Source organism: Vombatus ursinus, unplaced genomic scaffold, assembly GCF_900497805.2.
Source record: "Vombatus ursinus unplaced genomic scaffold, bare-nosed wombat genome assembly UNPS02010219.1, whole genome shotgun sequence".
Taxonomy (NCBI): Eukaryota; Metazoa; Chordata; class Mammalia; order Diprotodontia; family Vombatidae; genus Vombatus; species Vombatus ursinus.
Genome location: NW_020949997.1, coordinates 4,919,935 through 4,942,240, shown reverse-complemented (window position 1 = coordinate 4,942,240; position 22,306 = coordinate 4,919,935). Strand labels below are relative to the sequence as shown.

The 22,306-nt window shown below is 47.5% G+C and overlaps 1 protein-coding gene across 3 annotated transcripts; it reads left to right on the top strand.

The window, feature by feature from the left end:
- Positions 1-1,160: 1,160 nt before the first annotated feature.
- On the top strand, positions 1,161-20,424 carry ARID5A (AT-rich interaction domain 5A). Of its 3 annotated transcripts, none has more exons than XM_027853867.1 (7): positions 1,162-1,273; positions 12,615-12,724; positions 14,537-14,657; positions 14,914-14,966; positions 15,932-16,029; positions 18,081-18,240; positions 18,536-20,424. In XM_027853867.1, exons 1-7 carry the CDS (start codon positions 1,270-1,272, stop codon positions 19,850-19,852), a joined length of 1,863 nt encoding a protein of 620 aa, XP_027709668.1. In that variant the 5' UTR covers positions 1,162-1,269; the 3' UTR covers positions 19,853-20,424. The 3 variants fall into 3 exon arrangements, with proteins under 3 accessions (XP_027709669.1, XP_027709668.1, XP_027709670.1); XM_027853869.1 differs by lacking the exon at positions 1,162-1,273 and adding an exon at positions 3,086-3,159; XM_027853868.1 differs by lacking the exons at positions 14,537-14,657; positions 14,914-14,966 and having other exon boundaries at positions 1,161-1,273.
- The last annotated feature ends 1,882 nt before the right edge of the window (positions 20,425-22,306 follow it).

Sequence of the window (22,306 nt, the reverse complement as noted above, 5' to 3'; positions counted from 1 at the left end):
ATTTTTCAGATACAATTCAATTCAGTTTAACTGCATTTATTAAGCACCTACTCTGAGCAAGTGATAGGCACTGAGGATTTTTATACTCTCTTGAGGGGAAACAATATATTCACAGAGAAGCAAATACAAAATAGTTGTCGGAGGCATTCAGAATAATCGGGACAGCCATTAGTAACTAACAGGATCAGGACAGGTCTCCTTGAGGAGCTGGTTTTCATGGAATGTAGGAATTAGGTCTATAAGGCTCAGGTGAGGAGGGAGTGAATTCCAGGCATAGGGGGACAACCTGTGCAAAGGCAGAGATGGGAAATGAAATGTCATGTCTGGGGACTAGCTTAACACTATAGATAAGCATGCTATGAAGTGCTATTGTAATCTTACTAATGAAACTGTTGAGCTCAAAGTTGACTCACCAGATAATTAGCAAATGCCTACTGTATGCAGGACACTGTTGCTTTGGGCTTGGAGGGGGGCGGATTACAAAGTTTAGGTAAGGACAGGATGATACATACAACTTAATTCAGGTAGATCTATGATCTCATGCAGATACCCTTTGCAGTACTGCAGATTGCAATCCATTCATGCCCCTCCATCCTGTAAGATTTTTCTTGTCCACTTTCAGTCCCATGTTCACCATGGGGGGAAGGGGGGCAGGGAGAGGTGGTCCACCCAACATGCTAGGGGCTTTTCTTGATTTTACTTTACATTGCAATGATGTCAATAGAGCTATGTCTGTGTTCTGCCCACAATATGCACTTGCTCAATGTATATTGTATTTCTCTATGTTTGGTGGGCCTGTATCAGAGCTGAGAGCAAACATTTACTTTTCTGAAAATGTCAAAGCATTTAAAGAATTAGCTTTGCTGATGGAGAAATTAAGGCACAAAGTGGCAAAGAGAATTACCTTTGTCTAAAGGTAAAATCACTTCACTTTCCATTGCAGAAGTCTTGGCTCTGCTTCCTTGGTCCTTATTTAAGGAGGTGAATGGATGGGGAATGGGAAAGGAAAGCTCGAACTACAACTCCCAGGGTTCTCTGGGCACAGAGGGTGGGCCTCAGCCCTAAAGGTACAGCCGGACTGGCCAACTAGAGTCCACAAGGCGGGGCCCGTGCCCGGACTCCCGTGCTAGGGGGCGGGGCCTGCCAGCGAGGCTGGCCCAGAGGGTGACTCGTTGCTGGGTCAGTTGCGCTCCTGAGTTGGTGGGTCACATGGAGGCGGAGCGGAGCGGGCACTGAGCTGAGCCGAGAAGAGCCGAACCGCCTCCAGTCATGGGTAAGCGGAGCGTCTCCTCTCCCTGAAACCCATCACAACTTCCCAGAGGTGACCAACAAATTTCTCCGGTCCCGAGTGGGGAAGAGGGAGAAAGTTTTCAATCGGCAAAGTTTGGTGTAACTACACTTTTCATGGGTGTTGGTTCGGGGCGTGGGGAGAGAAGCGGACTTTGGGGAGTGTGGGGGTGGAATGTGCCCCCGCTACCACGTGTCGTGTCCTGTTTTTGGAGCCCGGGGCGGCGGGGGGGGGGGGGGGAGACAGGGGAGCTCGGTGGGGGGGGGGGGGGGGGGGGAAGACAAGAGATATCCTTTGGTCGGGTGGTTGCGGGTGGTAGGGCTTATCTCAGCCTAGATTCTGGGCCACTTTCCCTCATTGCTGGCCCACGGCTCTTGGTCTCCCGGGGGTGCCTAGTCAGGAACTATGCGCTACCCTATTTCTCACTAGGCAGGGACAGTGAGTGTGTATGTGCGCGCGCGCGCGTGTGTGTGTGCGTCCGTACGCGAGTGTGTGCGGGTGTGCCCCTCCTTTCAAACAAAAGAAAAAAAGAAAAAATTGGCAGCGAGGGGCTTCCCAGGCATTTGTCTTGAAACTTTTTTTTTCTGTCTCTCTACTGAAATTTACCAAGTACTGTACGATTCTGTCATCCCACTTCCTGCTGCGGTTTGAATCTCTAGCTGTTCTCAGCTAATTTGTTGTGACAGCTGTCAGCAACAGTTTCTCTGCTCATTCTACCCCATCTCTTCTACCCCCCATCTCTTCTCCCCCTCTCATCTCTCCCTCCCCCTCCTCCCGCCGTCCCCATCCTCTCCTTCTCTTCCTTCTTTCCCCATCCCCCTTCAACCTCTGCCTACTCAGAAATCCCCACCGCTCCCCAGGGCACGAGAAGGGTTAAAGGGACTTCTTGCAGGGCGCACGCACGCATGATGCCGTTTCCACTGCAACGGGTCATTTCCTGAAAGTGACTCTGCGTGTGTTTTTTAAGAACTTGCTCAATGCACTTTGAAGAATCCACTGTGCCTTCCTCAGCCAAGAAGTGTGCTGACCTTTTTGGCAATCACCATCTTTTCGCTCTCCGTTTCCCCCCTCCCCCCTTTTCTCTTTGAAGGCCTGGCCATCCCTGGAGAAGAGTTAATGCCCTTTTCACTGCTGGCTTTAACTCACACGCATCCCTGCAAGGCTAAGATGCCGTCGAGGGACCGACCGGGGACCAAGAGGAGGGAGGAAGGGGGTATAGGGTAGGAAAAGAAAAGGAACAAAGACACACTGAGAGAGGATGTTTTGATTCGAGTTTAAGTTCACCTGAGATTGAGCGATCACTGTTACGGAATCTAAATATACTATCTCTGCTGGCAGGGTCCGGAGCTGTAGCGGAGCCAAGTGGCTGGAACGCCAACTCAGCGCCCGCCGCCGCTGAGGGGCTGGAGGGGAGCGAATTCATTCAGTGCCTCGTCCTTCGGCGGCCCGGGACTGGGGGAGTCCGACAGACTCCGGGCGGGGAGCGCAGGCGGTGGGAACAGGGGCCCGGGCCGGGTCGGAGAGGGAAGGAAGGAGGGTCGCTCTCCTCCTTTCTCCCCCTTTCCTTTCCCCCTCCGCGTCCGGCCAGGCGCCGGGCTGGCACGGGTTTGCGGCAGTTCTTTGTTTTCTTGTCCCGGCGCCAGAGTTTCCCTAGCCGAGAGGAGCCAAGGGGAGGAGGAGGGGGCGGGTTGGGGGGGGAAGGAGAGCAGCGGGTGGGGGTGAAAGAAGAAGGGGGGCCAGCAGGCGGGCTCAGGGGGTCGTGGCTCGCCAGGCGGCTGCGGAGCCAAAGAACAGGTGCTTCTCTGCCGGGAGACGAACCCCAACTGGTGGGAACAAAAGCCTTTGTCGCTTGCTTTCTGGGCCGCAGGACGGTGAGGAATGGGGTAGAAAGACGGCTGGGAGAGCTTGGGGTGGGGTGGAGTTAGGTGCGTGGGAGTTGGGAAGGAGAGATGTTGCCCCAACATTTCTTGGCTCAGGGGGTCTTCGAACCCTTGGTAACAGAGCAGGAGTTTCATGATCAGGGGCCTTAAGAGAGAATCTTTACTATTTATATAACAATGACAAGAGCCCATGGGGCTTCTTCATTACCTGTTTTCTCAGATGGGAAGCAAGAGTAATGTTTTACATACTTTTTTTTTTAGGAGGCCAACTTTTGAAAGGTCTAAAGAGAGAATTGCTTGGAGATCCTTATGAAAGTGCACCTTGCATGCATTAGGGACCCTTGCAATTTGAAAGACAGTTGGAGTGGGGGACAGTGACTGTTTGTTAGCTGCAGTGGGTGGGAGAGATTGGGAAATCCTCCAAAAAAAAATGTGAAGTTGTAATTTCCTGATTTGGGTATTCCCTCTATCCTTTTCTTCCTAACTTCCTTAACAACCATGTGGCTACCCATCCTTGCCTGTTTCCCCCACCACAACACACACACGGACACACAGAGATACACAAACACAACCTAATGCTCATACCCCCAGCTTCCTTTCCATTCCTCACTATTCTCCATCAGTCAGCTTTTCCCTTTTTAGGGAGTGTATTTGGCGTTGGGTTTTCCTCCCCCTGAGGCTGCTGGGCACTTTATAGGCAGCCTGATACATTGGAGAGAACATTGGATTTGGAGTCAGACAACCTGCACTGAAACATTTCAAATCGTAATTCTCTTTGACCTTAGAGAAAATCATCTCACCTTTCAGGACCTTGGTTCTCTCTTTTGTAAATTTTGGAGAGTTGGAGTAGGTGATTTCTTTGATTCTATGATTCCTGGGCTTCTGCTGGGGGTGTTTGGAGTTCTGTAATGCACTCTTAAGATCAGGTTCTGCTGTTCCCACCGGAGTGTGGGAGTAGGTGGGGGCAGCAGGATGTCAAGTGTTACCTGTTAGAATTAGCCATGGCCCTCCCCTCTCCTGCCCAAGAGGCTGTGGTCATGGGGCAGTCCCAGGAAGGGGACTCCTGCAGGTTGTCAGGGAGCTGCTAGCCTAGAGAATGTCTTTGTTTTAACTGAGGAGCAGGCCAAGAAGAACTAAAATCAAAAGACTCTGGTTTTTTGCATGGGGGGTGGGGGAGAGAAGAATGCTGGTATTATTATTGTTATTTATTATCACCATTAATTTGTCATCACTGACTCAGGGTTTCTAGGGGCTGACTTTTCAGGAAAGGAAGTATCATTTCCTTCCTGTCATCTAAAGGGGAAGAAAAGCTGAGAGGGTCCATTAATTACAAATTAATTTATCAGATTATTGTCTGCCACTTTAGAAAGCACCAAGTTTGTTCTCAAATGAATACTACAAGTATCTTTGATTCTAGGTAGATCCTGACTAGTATTTCACAAGCTCATAGATTTAGAGTCAGGAAGGACCTTAGACATTGCCTAATCCAACCTTTTATTTTTTGGAGAAACTGAGGCTAAAGGAGTGATGAAAAAATAGTTACCCAAGGCCACATAAATAGTAAATGGAAAAAGCTAGGTTCATACTTGTATTTTCTAATTCCAAATCCATTATTTTTTCCAATATATCATCTCACTAACTTTGTGCCTTGAGCAAGTCACTTAACCTTTCTTGGCCTCAATTTCCTCCTCTGTAAAATAGACAGTAATAATAATACTTGTACTGCTTACCTCTTAAGGTTGTTGTCAGTAAATCTCTATGTAAATCTTTAAAGCGATATAGAGATATGAAAGTCTCTTAAAAAAATCTCTTGAAAACAGTGGGGCATAGTGGAGAAAACAAACCAGGGATCCAGACACCTGGGCTGTGTCTCTTTGACCTTGGAAAGGTCAGTGGACTGGACATGTTTATCAGTTTCCTTGGAGAGGCTGTGAAAAATCAGGTGAATAATGTATATGAAAGTGCAAAGTGTTCTCACCTTCCTTCATTCCTGGAATTACTTCCATCTTTACCTCCATCTTTTAGAATCTCTGTTTCCTTTGTTCAGTCATTTCAGTCATATCCTACTCTTTGTGACCCCATTTGGGGTTTTCTTGGCAAAGATACTGGAGTGGTTTACTATTTCCTTCTCCAGCTCATTTTACAGATGAGGAACTGAGGCAAACAGGGTTCACTGACTTGCCCAGGGTCACCCAGCTAGTAAGTTTCAAATCACATTTGAACTCAAATCTTCCTAACTCCAGGCTTTGCACTCTATCCATTGTACTATGTAGCTTCCTTCCAAAGCCTAGCTCATATGCCACCTCCTTCAGGAAGCCTTTCCTTATCCTCCTGGTTGTCAATGCTTTCTTCCTGAAATTATCATGTTATATACTTATCTGTTTATATGTGTCCCTCCAATAGAATGTAAGCTCCTAAAAATCAGAAACTTTCTGTGTTTTCTTTGTACCCCTAGTGCCCAGCTAACGTCATGTCTTGCACATAGTAGGTACCTAGTAAGTGCTTGTTTGATTCAACTGGTTTATCAAAACTGGAAATGAGGCTTCTAAGACTGGGAAAAGAAACTCCCTGGTTTTTATTTCTTACCTTCTCCTGTTTGGGTCATTGAAATCCTAGAATGTCAGAGTTTGAAGGCACTACAGAAATCACATAGTCCAACTCCTCATTTCACATGAAGAAACCGAGAGGCCGAGTAAATAGATCAGGGTTAATAGTAAAATACAGATTTTTAAGGAGCCATTCTTTGTTTTCCACCCTAACCTTGGGGATACTTTCTAGCCTTCTCATATTCCCTCGTATTTGAACCTTAAAGTCTTACCCTACTAGGAGGCTGAGGTTCTAGACTGTACGTTAGGACTAGTAGGCTCTTTCACCCTTTTCTGCTGTCTAGATCAAGTGTGGTCCTGATTAAAATTATCAGTAGGTGAATAGAGCCCATCCTTTCCCCATCTTTTGAAATCTCCCCTTCCTGTATGACTCAGTTCTTCCATGAAGGCTTCCCTGATGCACTGTTCTCCCCCTCCTTCAAGCTGGATTTGATCTCTCCTCAGATTGCTTTTAACACTTTTTTTTTTGGATCTAACCTTTGTACTTATCACATTCTAATATGTTTTATAGTTATGTATCTTATCTCCCTTATGATACAGAGAGCTCTCTGAGGGCAAGACTTGTGTTTTATCTTATATTTGTTTTCCAAGTAGCTCTCCCAGAGTCTCATAAATAATAGGTTAAATAAATAAATGCTCATTAATTTAATTCAATGGCTCTCTCTCACATATGCTATAAGGTGATTCTACCTCCCTGTCCTCTCTGCCCCCCACCCCCATCCCTAGCCAGCTGGGTGGTCCAGTGGATAGGGTGCCTGTGCCAGGAATCAGGAGTACCTGAGTTCAAATGTGGCCTCTGACCACTTACTAGCTGTGTGAACCTGGGCAACTCACTTAACCTTTGTCTACCTTAGTCTCCTCAAATGTAAAATGAGGATAATAACAGTGCCTACTTTCCAGGGCTGTTGTGAGGTTTAAATGAGATAATATTTGTAAAACAAAGCATAGTACTTGGTACATGGTAGCCACTGTGTTAAGGTAACTTGCCTTTTATCAAGTGACCTCTGGAGAAAAGCTCCCTAACCCCTACTAATGAACCTGTTACTAATAATTACAGCTGTCCCAAAATAGAAGAGTTTACTATTACTGCAGGTCTTCAAGCAGAAAGTGAATGAAATCGATGAGTTGAACTGAAATCGATGAGTTGAACTAAGTGACAGGGGAATTCCAGGTTAGGAGTGTCCAGCTCTGTAAGCAGATGGGGTTGTTTGAAAGTTACTCCTAGGGGTCCCTCCATTTTCTTTGACTACTATCTTTGAACCTCTATATTCTATATCTTAACCATTGCCTTCAGACCCAGCCATTGGCCCATGCCTGAAGGCCCTTTCACTTTCCATACCTCTATCCCCTTCTTCCCTCCTAGCCTAGGGAACTCAGAGGATTTAGGAAAAGCTCTGCTTTCAAGGCCAAGAACAACCTTGCTGCACCCCTCAAATATACTGAATAGGTTGCCAACTGACCACTCTTTGAATATCTGGTGGGTCCAGCTCTGGCCCACTGTTCACTTTAATGTTGCTCATAGTTTAGACTCCCCTAGCTGACCTGGAGGCTGGAGACTGTCCTTGCTGAAACCTGGTTGGCTTAGGCTGTGATATGGCTAAGCTGATGTTTGTGGAGAAATGAGAAATATGATTGGAGGATATAGACCCTATCAGTGACCACTCTGGGCAAATGTGGGGGAGGAGGCCAGATTCTTGGAACCGCTACATGGTGGGTGGGGGTGGTAGGGGGTTATTATTACTCTAGGAGGAATTCAGGCTCTGTCTGTTCTCACTGAAGGCTTTACATTCTTTGCATGAATGTGACTGTGTGGTAGTGTATGTGTATGTGGTGGGGGATGGGAGGAAATGGGAGAAGAGGGTTGGTGAGGGTGGAAGGAAATTAGATCCAGGGGAAAAGCAGGTATAGATGAGAAGTATTTTGATATCCCTTGTAACCCCTGTCAATTGAGGGTCCTGAGCTATTCCTACCCTTCCACCAATGTCTGAAAAGGTCATATCTGGAAAGTCAAAGGAAGAGATTTCTGGCAGCTGTAACCCTTTGTGGGCCAGACTCATTTTTACCATCCTCCATAGTTTTTTCAGAGTAGTTTAGAGAGTGTGGATGGAATGAGGAGATTCCTACCTCCTACCCTCCCCCCAATACACACACAAACACACTTGGAGCATCCTTAGGTGGCATATGGTACTGAAACTAACCTCTTTAGGACTTTGGTCTTAGAATCTTGGAATCAAGTCCCTCAAGTCTTAGCATTAGAGAATCAGAGATACAAACGCTATCCTAGAAAGGACCGCACGTTATCTTGCCTGTAAAATGGGGAGATCAGAATAGATCCTGTCTCAGTGTGCACTCAACTTTAAATCTTTGATCTTATGATGCTTATGTTTTAAGTAAATTCTGCAGTAGCATAGATTATGCAATGGAACCTTAGCCATGTAGGGGTTGAGGGGGGAGGGGGAGAGGAAGGAGGAAAGGGCTAGTCACTAAGACTTGGCCCAGACCTCAGACTTTCTTTGGGCCTATTGAGGACTTTATTCAACTTTAGATTCCTATCTTATCTGAACTCTAACTTGCTCAGTGCTTAGCCCAGTGCTCTACTCATAGTAGATACTTAATAAATTGTATTATATTACATTTCTCAGTGCCTCAGTTTCCCTCCCTGGAAAATGAGGGAACTCTGGAGATTTTTGGAGCCATATCTGATATGTTTGTAAGGACTTTTCTATCCAATTCAAGTATTTATTGAACAAGACAGTTAGGTGGTCAGGAGCACAAAAACAAAACAAAACAAAAATTATTGTCCTCAAGGACCTTATGGTCATTATTATCCCTGTCTGTGTTCCCAGGATTTTGAAGCACAATGATCTCAATGATCTAGGCAGAGCAGAGCTTTTTCTCCCCTATCACAGAAGAGGAAATTGAGACACTAAGAATAAGAGGCTGGTGTCTAATGTCACAAAGCATCAGATCAGTGGTGGGGAAGAGAAGCAGTAATTGGACCCAGGAGAGAATTCTTTTCCTTTTATAACTTTAGGTGGTGCTGGGGAATTGCGTTCTCTAAGCTTTGGAGAGTTGGCTGTGCTCACAAACTTTAGGGATGTCCTGCTGTCTAGTCTAAGGCTGAAGGCAAGATGGGAGTCAGGGAGTGATGGGAAGAAAATGAGGAAAGAGTTCAGATGTAAAACCCAACACAATGTGTCAGAGTACCAGAGCTGAATAGGACCTGGAAAAGAGAACTTCCCAAAAATTAAGTTTTCTCAAAATAGAATGGGCTGCCTTGGAGTGGTAATGAGTTCCCTATCACTGGAAGTCTTCAAGCAGATGGTGGATGAACACTTGTTGGGGCTGCTGTAGAGGGCATTTCTGTTCAGGCTATGAGTTGGGCTATTTGACTTTTGAAGTCCATTTAGAGATTCTGTGATTTGAATAGAAATCCCTTCATTTTTACAGATGAAGAAACTGAGGCTCTGAGAGGTTGAGTGATTACATAATATCACATAACTAGTGAGCTGTAGAACTACAACTTGTACCCAGAGCTACTGATGCCCAGTCCACAGATCATCCCCACATGACTGGGCTAGCTCTGGAGGGAAGTAAATCAGTAATGAAGAAAGAGCAAGGCATCCTTTGCCCTGGGCAGGAGAGTTTGATCAGGGAGTTAGATGTTACTTGGTCCTATGGACTGGAACTGAAGGAAGATTTTTCTAAGTGAGTTCATCTGCAATCCAGCAGCTTCGATAACATCAGTGTAGATCTAGTGAACTCCCTTCTGAGTGACTTGAATTCTGCACTCCTGTATTGTTCTCCAACTGGACAAATTAATAGATTCACAGAACATAGGATATTTGAACTGAAGGGTACTTAAAGATTTATCCCAACCCCTTCATTTTATACATGGCGAAAAAAGGCTGAGAGAGATGAAGTAATTTGCCTAATTAGTGATAATATCTTTAAGGAGTAGCATGAGCCATATCCTACCCATGGGTAACAGGTAGGAGAAGCTAGAGGCTGAGCCCCAGTTTAGCTCAGCAATGGCAACTTGGGGGAAAAGAGGGAGAGGACACTGGGTATATGGGGAGGAGCAACCAGCAAAAGGTCCAGAGGCCACATGGAAGGCCCCAGGAGTTCACCTATAGGCATGCGAGGGACCCAGAGCTTCAGAATCTGTCCTGCTTCACTTCACAAGGAGACACTGAGGAATGGAGCAAAAATGGGACTTGGTTGAAAGTACCTCCAAGTTCAGAAATCAGAAGCCAGTAGTGTTGACACTTGATTCTCCATGAGCATTAACTGGGCAGGCAGAAAGGTTGGTCATACATGACTCAGGACCTCAGTTTTCCTTTCTCTCTTGAGCCTCTGTACATATTTCCCCTCCAAATTTGTTTTGGCATGTCCTCTAGATTTTGCAAATGTGGTTTTTTAGTAATAATAGCAATTATAGTTATAGAAATAATATGAAAAATTATGGGCTGAGGGAGAGAGGAGGGTCTTTCTTCAAGAAGCCTACCATCCCATGAGTCTGAATGTGTGTTCAATGTTCTCACCACATGGTGATGTTTCCCTAAAGGATTCATCTCTTGCCCAGTGTAGCATGATGCAGGGCAAGTTCAGGAAATTTCATAGGGGCCAGGAGATTCAGTGGCAGGAAATTCCCAAACTGGAATAATTTAGGGATGTAAATGACAGAGAGATCTGACTGAAAGGAGAGAAAGGAGATCTGGATGGAGCAGTGGGTAAAAGCACGGGACTTAGAGTCAGGAAGACTTGAGTTCAAATGTGACCTCAGAAACTTAACTAGTTGTGTGATCTGGGGCTCAGTTTCCTCATCTGTAAAGTGGCGATAATAATTACACCTACTTCATAGAGTTGTTCTAAAGATCAAATGAGATACCATTTGTACAGTGTTTTGCAAATGTATAAATGTGTGCACTGTTATTGTAATGATAATAGTCCCAGCTCTGCTATCAACTTACTGTGTGACCTTGGGCAAGTCACATAATTATGGCAGTAGTTCTGTTTCTGCAGTGGTAGTATCCTTGCATTTGTGTAGCTTCTGGCCTAGATGAACTCTTTAGACCTCTGTTTATTCATCTGTAAAATGGAGCTAATAATACTACCCTACGTACCTCACAGACTTACTGTGAAGGCCAAGTGTGATAGTAGGTGTGACAAAGCTTTGAAAAAAGTTAATTGTGCTCTACAAATATGCTTAAGCAGATGTTAAAGTGTTGCTGCTCAATGGCACCATAGAGAGTGCTGGGCCTGGAGTCAGGAAGACCCCAGTTCAAATATGGCCTCAGACACTTTCTAGCTATTTGACCCCGGGCAAGTCACTGGACCTCTGTCTGCCTCAGTTCCCTCAAATGTAAAATGGGGATAATATGTCCCAGGGTTGTGAGAATCAAATGAGATGATACTTGTAAAGGGCTATAGAAATTCTTGCTATGGTGATGATGATAACATGACATTTCTATAGCACTTTAAAGTTTGCATAGGGCCTTACAGATATGTCATTTGAGCCTCATGAGAGAACTGTAGGGGTAAGTACTCCAAATGTTAGTATTCCCATTTTGTGGATGAGGAAACTGAGAGTCAGAGAGCTTTAGTGCTTGCTTATGACCATAAGCTTATGACCACATAACTTATGACTGTCAGAGGGGGCATTTGAACCCAGATCTTCCAGACTCTGAAGTCTAGCATGCTAGTCACTATACTGTTCTGAGTATAGGGCCAGCACATTTCTGGGAATCTCAAGTCTATGTGGCTGACCTGGTATGAAGGTCCCGTTCTGAATACTCAGCCTGTAACCCGCTAATGCCCTCAAGAAAGGGCAGGTGGTTACTAAAGGAGATGCTGGAATTGGGATTTCCCCTCATTCTACTCCCCGCCCCCTGGTTATTGATACTCTGGCTTTGGGGGTGGTTTGAGGTTTCAATCCTTTCACTCACTGCCCATTCTAATCAAACTAGAACAGCCTGCTAGCTGCTCCCTATACTCAGTCTACTTTCTACCTCCTTGCCTTTGCATAATCAGTCCCCCTCATCTGGGATGCACTGCTTTCTCACCTCTGCCTCAAATCACCCCGAACTTTCTTCAAAGCACAGCTCTTGTGCCATTTCCTAGATGATGGTTCTCCTGATCCCCCAAGTTATTAGCCGTCTCTCTCCATTGATGTTACTTTGTATTAACTTACAGTCTTTGTATTTATTTACTTGTGTATAAGTAAGGGGCTGTGACAACCTCCCTCCCTTCTTTGTCCCTCCTCCCCAAAAGAACATAAGTTCCTTGAGGGACTTTTATGTTTTTGTCTTTCTTTCTGTAGCTTTGTATGTAGTAGTCACTTAATAAATGTTTGTTGAATGTAATTGAATTCTAGTCACAGTAATTGGGGAAAGGAAGGTTGAGATGGAAGAGTTGGTAATAGGGAGGAAGAGAAGAGGGGAGTGACTTTCAGGTTGGGGGGATTTCATTTAGAGGGACAGTTTGTTTGCAGGTGTAGAGAAAGAATGAGAGCTTATACTTTGAAGGCATGGTGAGCTGGGCTAAACTAGACAAAGTAGTTCTATAGATGTAGGCTTTGGGTATTGAATTTAATGTAGCCTCAGCTCCTAGAGAACAGATGATAGGATAAGGTGAGGGAGTTTGAAAGAAAAGAAGGCCCTGCCACACTAGAACAGGCCTAATCCCAGGGTTATGGAACACCAGGATGACTCAGTGGGGAGCAGCCAGCTTCCTCCTTTGTTCCTGCCTTTTCTCTGGGACCCCCTGGAGACTCCTTCTCACCTTCTCCTCTATCTATCCCTACCTCACCTCTGCTCCATCTCATGCTTCTCTTTGCAGCGCCCCCTCTCAAAGGGAAGAGAAAACGGTCAGAGGGGAGTGACCCCCTGGACCAGCCAACATCTCCGAAACCTGACAGTGAAGAGAGCCAGAGTTCCACAGAGCCTGTGGTAAGTTGGGGAGTTAGCCTTGGGAATGGACCATGGTAGGATTGTTAGAAGGCTTCTCTCTGGGGTCCCCTTGCCCCACTTCTCTGACTCCTGCACTGGAACCTCCACAGCCCACATTCTTGCAGTTGCCCTCAGATCCAGCATTTGGTCCTTACAGACCTTCTTTCTTTCCCTTAATTCCCATCCCCTACTCCCCAGATGGCCTAGTAAACTCAGACAGTCCCACAAAGGAAAAAAAAAAAACCAGGAAACTTGAAGCCCAAGGAGTTCTTCCACTTCTGTGCTAGCCCTGGGTGAGGGCAGAAGGCTCAGCCCCATCTTGGCACCTACTTTCCTTGGTGCCTTTCAGAAGTAGCAACAGATCAGAGGACAAAGCTAGTCTCTCTCCAGCAGACCTGAGCCTGTAGTGCTACTGCCCAGGGACCTCTCTGGAAGACCGCTTCTTTCATCTGGCCCCATCCAGCTACTGCTCCCGTTTCTCCCTGTGGGATCACCTGGACTCTTGCTGCACCTAAGACCAAAGTGGAGGAGGCGTTTGCCTCCTACGCAGGAGAGCACATAGCCAGGGCCCCTCTGAAGCCTGAAGAATGGCCAACTCTGAGTGGCTGGCTCTGGCCAGGATGCTGGCTGCTCAACAACCAGGCAGAAGCAGGGCAGTGATGAACGACACCAGCAGAAATATCCCCTCGGGGAAAGGAAACTGAAAGTCCTGCACACCTGATAGAAATGTGTCAGCGGAAACCCAGAAATGAAGTTTGCCTCCAGGAAGTCATCAGGGCTGGCCTGGCCAGGTCAGGAGGGCTGGCCACAGCCAAGGCTTCCATATCCAGGCGAGGTGTCAGCTTGGGTGCAGGAAGGACCAGGGTGCAGGAAAGATGGTGAAAGGTCCGTGGCCTCACTTGTCTGGAACAGACTGGGCCTGGGCTCCATGTTGATGAAATCTGGGCTTTGCCCTTCCTGTCCTTTCTTCACCAGTGACCCGACAAGTGGAGAAGGCAGCTCAGACTCCCAGCAGCAAACATGAGATGGAGCCTCAGACATTCTCTGGGGTCTGCTGAACGAAGCTTCCCATGGCCTGACTGGCACAGATCCTCCAAAGAAGTCTCCTGTTTTACTCTTAAACCAATTTTTCCCTCCAAGTGCAGAACTCGAGAGCCTCAGCCAAGTTGTCTGAACCATCCACGGGAGTGATGGGTGCTCACAGCAAGGCTGTGTGTGCATCCTTCTCAGTACCTACCTCAGCTAGAACAAGGTGTTTGCCAATTGGGGAAATGGCTAGTCAACCTACCTTTCATAGGCAGCAAGGTTCCCTATGGGATTACCCTCAGCCAGAATGTTTTCTTTCATCTTTTCTTGGACCATGCCACAGGACCAGCATCTCCATAAGAGCCTTTTGGAGATGTCCCTGTTTAGGTTTCTTCCATACCATGGTGATATCAAAGTTCTGGTTCTTGATAGATGATCCCTGGTCTTCTCACCCCAGAAATGGGACTCTTAGCACAGCACACCTTTCTTTCTCTCACTTATGTTCCTATAATATAGGGAGAGAGTGTGTTGAGGGCTTCCTCCATTGAATAGGTCTCTGGAGGCCCCAAACTCTTATAGTTTTCCATTTATCTCCCTGCCCAGAGATAGAGGGAACTAGCAGCTTCTCACCTGAGATGAGAAACAGAAAGGGAACATTAAAAGTCAATCTCTTCTCCCTTGTGCCACCCTCCATCCCCCATGATCTACTGAACTTGGGGCTCTGCCTGGCAGGCTTCCATTGGAGGACAAGTCACCCCATCCCGACACCTCCTGTTCTTTCTCCAGGAGTCCCCAGAAGCAGGCGGGGAGCGGGAGCAGGAGCAGGCCTTCCTGGTCAGCCTCTACAAGTTCATGAAGGAGCGACACACGCCTATCGAGAGGGTGCCCCACCTTGGCTTCAAGCAGAGTGCGTCCCTGGGCCAGAAAGGGAGGGCGGGAAGCAGTGGGAAAATCCCTGGGGTGGGGGAGCTCCTGGGCACTAGACAAGCTCAAAGGCCTGGGCACACACGAGCCCCTGAGCTGGGTAGGGACTGACTCTGAACTGGGTCAATTCTCTGGCTCCCAATACCTGCTCTTGGGGGTGATGGGAAAGGGCCGAAGAATACCCCTTGTTCCCCTAGCAAGACTCTGACCCCTTGGGCATATCCCTCTGTTCTGTCCAGTTAACCTGTGGAAGATCTACAAGGCTGTGGAGAAACTTGGAGCCTATGAGTTGGTAAGGAAGGAGCCTTTCTGGGTGGGTCTCCTTGCAGGTCTTTCCATCCCATTTCCAATAAAAACATGTATCTTAGAGCTTGTTTTGGGGGGAGGAAAGGAGGACGTGGAACCTGTTGCTAGCTTTGCTTTCCAAACCAGATCTTTCAAAAAAAAATCACAGTGGACTTCCCTGCTAGAATTTGGGAGTGGGAAGAAAGGGAAGTAGAGATAAAAAAGGGATTGGGGAGGGAAATATTTCCCTCTGTTTCCTGGGGAGTGGGAAGGCCAACCTAACTGGCTCCATTTTCACTCAGGATTGAGGGGTGGAGGGGGGAGAGAGGCAATCTTCAGCAGGCAGGTTCTTAGAACCTGAATCCTTGCTCTGTTCATCCTGAGGGGCCTGAGGCATGCTGGGTAGACAACAGCTTGACTTATCCACTGACACTTTGCTGGTCAAAGCAGCTTTTTCCTCCATTCCCCCATCTGTTCCTTCTCTCCCCTTGCCCAAGAAAGTTGCTTGTGTCAGCACTGTGGTTGGCTCCTCTGAGAGGGGAGCACAGACTGGCTAGGGCCATAGCTAACTCTCTTCTACTGGAGAAATAGGCTGCAATTTCAGCAGTTTTTCCATTAAAACTGAGAGTGGACAAAATCCATCCTGCCTTTGACCTGTGCTTGGACAGGCCGGCAAAAGCCAGTTGATGTAATAAGCCCTTGCAATAGCTCGGGCCCTCTCTGCCCCCTTTTTCACAGTCAGTCCAATCCTCTGAGTCCTTGGGTGGAGGGAGATGGAAGAAGGTTTCTGATTTGTTGCAGATTCCAAAGGGGCATCAGGTTGAGAGAGATCAGCCACAAAGCTCATGCCAGCTCTTGTCCACCAATAGAGTAGAACCCTACCCCCGCAGCAGGAGATTCCTGTTACTCTGCCTACCCATTAGGGAGCATGGTCTTCTATGGGTCCCCTTCACTCCCTTTCCTTTGTTTCAGGTGACTGGACGCCGCCTGTGGAAGAATGTCTATGATGAACTGGGCGGAAGCCCTGGCAGTACCAGCGCAGCTACCTGTACCCGCCGGCACTATGAGAGGTACCCACAGCCACATTGGCTAAGAATTAGCACCCTCGAAACAATTCCAAGCCTCAAGCCCTGACCTGCTGGTCTATGATTGGGGAATTTGTCACTTAACAGTAAGAGAGATTCTGAGCTTAGGAATGCTCACAGAAGGGCCCCCTCGTGTCACCCTCATGGGAGGGGAAAGGGATTTCAAGAGAAGTATACGACACAATATTTTAGTTTTTAGCACGTGGTACTCCAGTTTGGGATGGTGTTCCACTAAGGCCCCTTAGACAACCAATTCAATTCACCAAGCATTTATGAAACACTCCCTGGGGGTTCAAAGCTGAGCCAAGGGCTTCAAGGGATCCATTAGAAATACAAGACACAATCCCTGCCCTCCATCAGTCAAGCCATCAAAAATAAAACCCCTAGGACTTCTTGAACTCACTGTGTCAGAGTAGCTGTGCTACATGATAGAGACAGGATGACTGCCCTTACTTTAGTGTTACCAAACACTTGGTAATTCTTTTCACACATGATAGTATTCTTAACAGCCCTGTGAGGTGGGCTGTGCATATATCTCCATTCACACTCTGTTCCTGTCAGACTGGCCTGCTAGCCCTTATTACTCCCAAATCGGTGCCTTGGCATGTGTCTAGAATGTACTTCATCCTCACATATACTTCACGGAATCCCCAGCTCCTTTCAAAGGATAGCTCAGGTGCCAGCTTCTGCATATTAGTACCTCCTGATCCCCTCCAGGTGTTAGCAATTTCCTCTACTAAGTCATTACAGTGTTTGCTCTCTATGTTAGTGGAGGAAATACCTGTTCTAACAAAAATCACAGATCCCAGGAATATTGAAGTATCTACAGGGTACTGCGCTATATTCTTACCACCCACGCTGAGCTGCCCCTGAGGGTGTTACAGTCAAGTAAGGGAGATAAAGATATAAAGATCCAATTCCACAACTAGGTATTAAGTCTCTACTCATGTGTGAAGCTCTCTACTAGATATTAGGAACACCCGTTATCCTGCTCTCAAGGGGGTTTACCGTCTAATGAAAGGAAGAATAGAGATGAGGGGGGCAGAGAAGTTAGAGTGCAATGAAAAACCCGAGGAAGAAATGATCATTTTTACCTAGGAGGGTCAGGGAAGGCTTTATGGCAGGGGTGGCATTACTTGGACTTTGTAGGAAGTGAAGGGCTATTGAATTAGATAATTTTTAAGATTCCTTCCAGCCTCCCAAATCTAATATCTTAGATTCAGATGGATTTGGTGAGGTTGTTGGGGAGGAGGGGAGAGGGAGTGAGAAAATGGAGTGGTACAAAAGACAATATTCATTGAGTGTCAAATGAGCAGTAGAGATGGAAAATCCTCCAGGAACTCAGAGAGAGAAACCACTCTGAATCAACTAGGGGGCCCAGTGGATAAGAGTGCTGGACCTGGATTAAGAAAAACCTGAGGGGCAGCAAGGTGGCGCAGTGAATAGAGCACTGGCCCTGGAGTCAGGAGGACCTGAGTTCAAATCTGCCCTCAGATACATGATATTCACTAGCTGTGTGACCCTGGGCAAGTCACTGAACCCCGATTGCCTCACACAAAAAAAAAAGAAAGAAAGAAAAAAAAAGAAAAACCTGATTTCAAATCTTCATCTGAGTTCAAGCACTTACTAGTCTTGTGACTGGGGAAATCGCTTAACTGCTATCTGCCTCAGTTTCCTCATCTGTAAAATGGAGATAATAAGAGCACCTACTTCCCAAGGTGGTAGTGAGGATCGAATGAGATACTTGTCATGTGCTTTGTAAACCTTAAAGTGCTTTATAAATGCCGGCTATTTTTTTTGCAATGAGCTAAGGCAGAGGAGGCTTCATGGAAGAGGCAGGCTTGAAGCTCAACTCCCTGGAGGGGCTTCTAGTTGCATTGGGAAATAAGACTTATAGATGGGATAATCGACAACTGAGTTTCTGAGTAAGCAGTAAGGGCTCTGGCAGATTGGCAGAAGGAGTGGGGCACAGTGGGTCTTGACTCTGGCTATTTGGCAATACATACCCAGCTCCACATTTCCACCCCCCACCCCAGGCTGGTCCTTCCCTACGTGCGACACTTGAAGGGAGAAGATGATAAGCCGTTGCCCCCCACCAAACCCCGGAAACAATACAAAGTCTCCAAGGAGCCCAAGGGGGACGAAGCTGTAGTGGAGAAGCCAAAGAAAGCCAAGGAGGAAAGGAATGGGGGCCAGGTGAGAGCTGTTGCTGGGCGCAGGGACTAGTGAAAAGGCCCTTTGCCATCTTCTGCTTTGCCACTCCTCCTTTCCTTCATTTACACCACTTCCTGGCTCTAGACCGGAGGCACCTGTGACCTTCATTGCCATGGTGAGAGGCCCAGGGCCCACATCCACTGCCATCCACATGTAGGGCATGCTTTCTCCTGCCACTACCACTTAGAGCCATACCATTCTAGTGGGCAGTTTTTTGGGTGGGGCGAGGCTGTGGGCTTCTTCTCCAACCCTAACCACTGGTTTGTTTTGGTTCCAGATCATAGCTGATAAAACAAAACCAGAAACAACCTCTTCAACTCGGCTTCCAGGCCAGGAGGAGCCGGAGAGCAGCACCAGGCCCCCTGGTCCTTCCCTAGGGATGGCCACTCTGCCCTTCCCGGGAGGACCAGAGGCAGCTGGGGGCTGTGCTGAGGCTTACAAACGCCTTCTCTCTAGCTTCTACTGCAAAGGAACCCATGGCATCATGTCCCCGTTGGCCAAGAAGAAGCTCCTGGCCCAGGTGAGCAAGGCTGAGGCCTTGCAGTGCCATGATGAGGCCTGCGACCACAGGCTGAGTGGTTCAGAAGCGGGTCCAACACGCCCCTCAGTCATTTACCCAACAGAAGGGCCAAAGAGTCCAGGCCTTCAAGAGGAAAGCCCCCGGGAACCTCCTTCCTTGCTCCATCGTCTGGCTAGCCCTGAAGAACCCCTAAAAACAGCTCACAGTCCCAAGGAGGATGTTCAACCAGGGGGGAATGACAGGGGCCCAGCCCAACCCCATCTTTCGACTCCAATCTTCACTGGCTGCTTCCATGCTTACCCTGCAGAGGTGCTGAAACCAGTTAGCCGGCATCCACATGACTTCTTTCCCAGCTCTAAGGATGAGGCTGAAGCTGGCTCCCCCTTCAGACCCCCTGGGAAAGAAGGGGGGAAGCTTGAGAGCCAGCCGCAGCTTTTGTGGGGTGGGGATGCCAGCCATCCTTCAGCATTCCACAAAGGTGGGGCAGGGAAGAACAGCCCTTACCCCAGGCCCAAAGCCTGTTGGGTGCCCCCTATGGCTAAAGCCACTCCTAAGGGGCCTTCAACACCTCCCACTTTTCCCAGCAGCCCAAGCCCTGGGTCTGGCTCTGGCTCTCGCAACAAGCGGAGCTTAGAGGAAGAAAGCTTTGCTCTTGGCAAAAAGCTGAGGGCTGTGTCTCCCTTCCTCAAGGAGGTAGAACCCAAAGACTCTGGAGTGAAGCCTTCTGGGCCCAACCTGGGCTTTCCACACCTGTTGGGTCCAACCCTTGGGCCTCCACCCCAGGAGGCCTACAAGGGGACCATGGTGCGTTTCCCCCTAAACTTCGCCAATATGTCTGACCCCTTGAAAGGCCAAGCCTCACTTCCCTTTAGTCCCTTGGTCATCCCTGCTTTCCCTGCCCACTTCCTCACCACTTCGACCCCCTCCCCCATGGCAGCAGGCCTGGTGCACTACCCTCCCACGTCCTTTGAGGGGTCTCTCCGCCACAGACTCTACCCAGTCTCCACGTGGCACATGCAGCCGACCTACCAAGCCCCTCACCTCTCTTCATTCCACCTCAACACCAAGCTGTAGGCAGGGCCTTGTGCATGAGCAGGCTTTTTCTTTTCCTTTCTTTTCATACTGTTGAGCATCTGAGCACTCCCAGATACAGGCTGGGCCTCCAGGCACTTCCTAGGCTGCTGGCCAGGGGCAGCTGTGCTGCACTTCACTCCAAAAATATATCTCCATCCCATGTTGAGCCTGTATATGAGGTGGACTGTTTGAAAAACTGTGGGTATATTCTCTGAGAGGGCCTGTGAGGCAATCAGCCCCAAGCCAGAGACCAAGGAGCTGCAAAATTGGCCGAGCTGTGAAAAGAGCCTGCACACAGCAGGTGTAGACCAGGTGGATTTTGCCCACATCTGCATCAAGTGGTTTCTTAGTGTGATAACAGGGACAATAGAAACAATGAATTTGAGTTTCTTTTTGTCTTCGTGTCCAAGTGTCCATCGTGACTCTGTCTGAGGTGTTGAACAAGAAGGGTCTAAGAGACTCTGGAATCCCACTGGCATGAGGGGGCATTGGCTTGAACCATCTGGATTAAAACAATACAAAAACCCAATAAAAACACCTCTGCTTGCTCTCAATTTCCATGGAGCCAGGGACTGTGTGGTTTGGTGGTGGTTTCTTGCTGGGTCAGTCACGGGAACCAGGGGGTTGGACACACTCAACACTTCCTACCAATTTAGAAAACTTCTGCCTCTCTAACCTGAACAACTCTGGCTGGTTCAAAAACAAAAACTTAGTCTGGTGGGGAGGAGGAGGAGAGGATAACTCCCCTCATTAGTGTCAGTGGGTAACCAACTTTTCTCCAGGGCTGGTGTAGCAGGCATTCCCAAGTCAGAGGCTTTTTGGGTGAGGAACAGAGAGCCAGAGTGGGTTTGCAGTGGATATTGGAGGAGAGATTTATAGGCTCCTCTTCAGCAAGTTTATGGAAGTTGAGTGGTCAGGCACAGAAAAAACCCCTTGACGGAAGTAAAAAAGCATCATATAAATGTCAGCTGTTCTCATCATCACCCTTGTGTCTTAGCTAGGCATCTGACAAAGTCTCCCATGCTGTCCTAGTGGAAATGGTGGGGGAGGCAGTTTTGGAACTGCTTGAGTACAGAACCTGGAAATCGAGATGTTTGGGTTTGAGTTCCAGCTGTGTGACTTTGGGCAAGCTCATTTTCTTCTCTGATCCTGTTTCTTTAGCTCTAAAATGAAAAGGTTGAGACTGGATCCCTAAAGCCTCCAACAACCTATGAAGACCTCTAAGATGGGACTCAAAGAGAGGGAAGAGAAGTCAGTGTCAGCATGGGGAGAGGTTTCTAGTAGAATGATCTGCCATGGCCTTATTCTGTCTTTTATCAGTGAAGAGTGAAGCCAGAGATAGAATGCGTATCAAATATGCAGGAGAAATGATAGTGAGTGTTGGATAATGTGATCAAGATCCAAATAAAGTAAATATGAAATTTAACCAGGGACAAATGGAAAGTTCTACACTTGAGTTCAAAACATCAACAGCACTAACACTAGATGAGGGAGATGGCGCTAAGTTTGTGTGAAAGGACTTGGGAATTTAAATGAGATGACAAGCTCAGTAGGTGACCCTTGTGAGACATGGCATCAAAAATACTGATGTAATCCTGGACCGCATTAATACAATCACAACCCCTCAGCACTGAAAGGGACCTCAAACCCAAACCACATGTGAAGGGGAATCCTATCTACATTATTCTTGGCAAGATTCTTCTAAAGACCTTGAGGAAGCAGTGTGGTGTGTACCAAAGTTTGTTGCTATTTAGTTGTTTTCCAGTCACGTCCTACCCTTTGTGACTCCGTTTAGGGTTTTCTTGGCAGAGTGGTTTGCCATTTCCTTTTCCAGCTCATTTTACAGATGAGGAAACTGAGGCAAAGAGGGTGAAGTGACTGCCCAGGGTCACATAGCTAGTAAGTGTTTGAGGCCAGATTTGAACTCTGGGAGTCTTCCTGACTCCAGGCCCAGTGCTCTATCCACTGTACCACCTAGCTGCCCCTAGTATCAAGAGCTACACTCAAATCCTACCCTTATCACTTTCAGCCTGTGTGCCCTTGGACAACCCACTTGACCTCTCTAGTTCTCAGTTTCCTCATCCGTGACACTGAGGAGACAGGTTGGGCCTGTTTTCCTCTAAGGCCCCTTCCAGCTCTTGGTCTTTGATCTACTGAATCTCCAATCAGCAAACACTCACTACCTCCCAAGGGATCCCATTCCACTTCAGAACAGCTCTAATTATTAGATTTGTTTTTTCCCTCTTGAACCAAAGTCTACCTCTCTTTGACTTCCCCTCATTGCTCCTGATTCTTCCCTACTGGGCCAAGTAAAACAGTCTTCTGCATGACCAGCCCTTCAAATACTTGCCAGCCGTCTTAAGCCTCTACAATGTTCTTCTAGTTTATGAAGCCCCAGTTCCTTCCATGGATCCTCAGAAGTAAGTGGTTTTGAGTCCCCTTGCCATGCTGTTG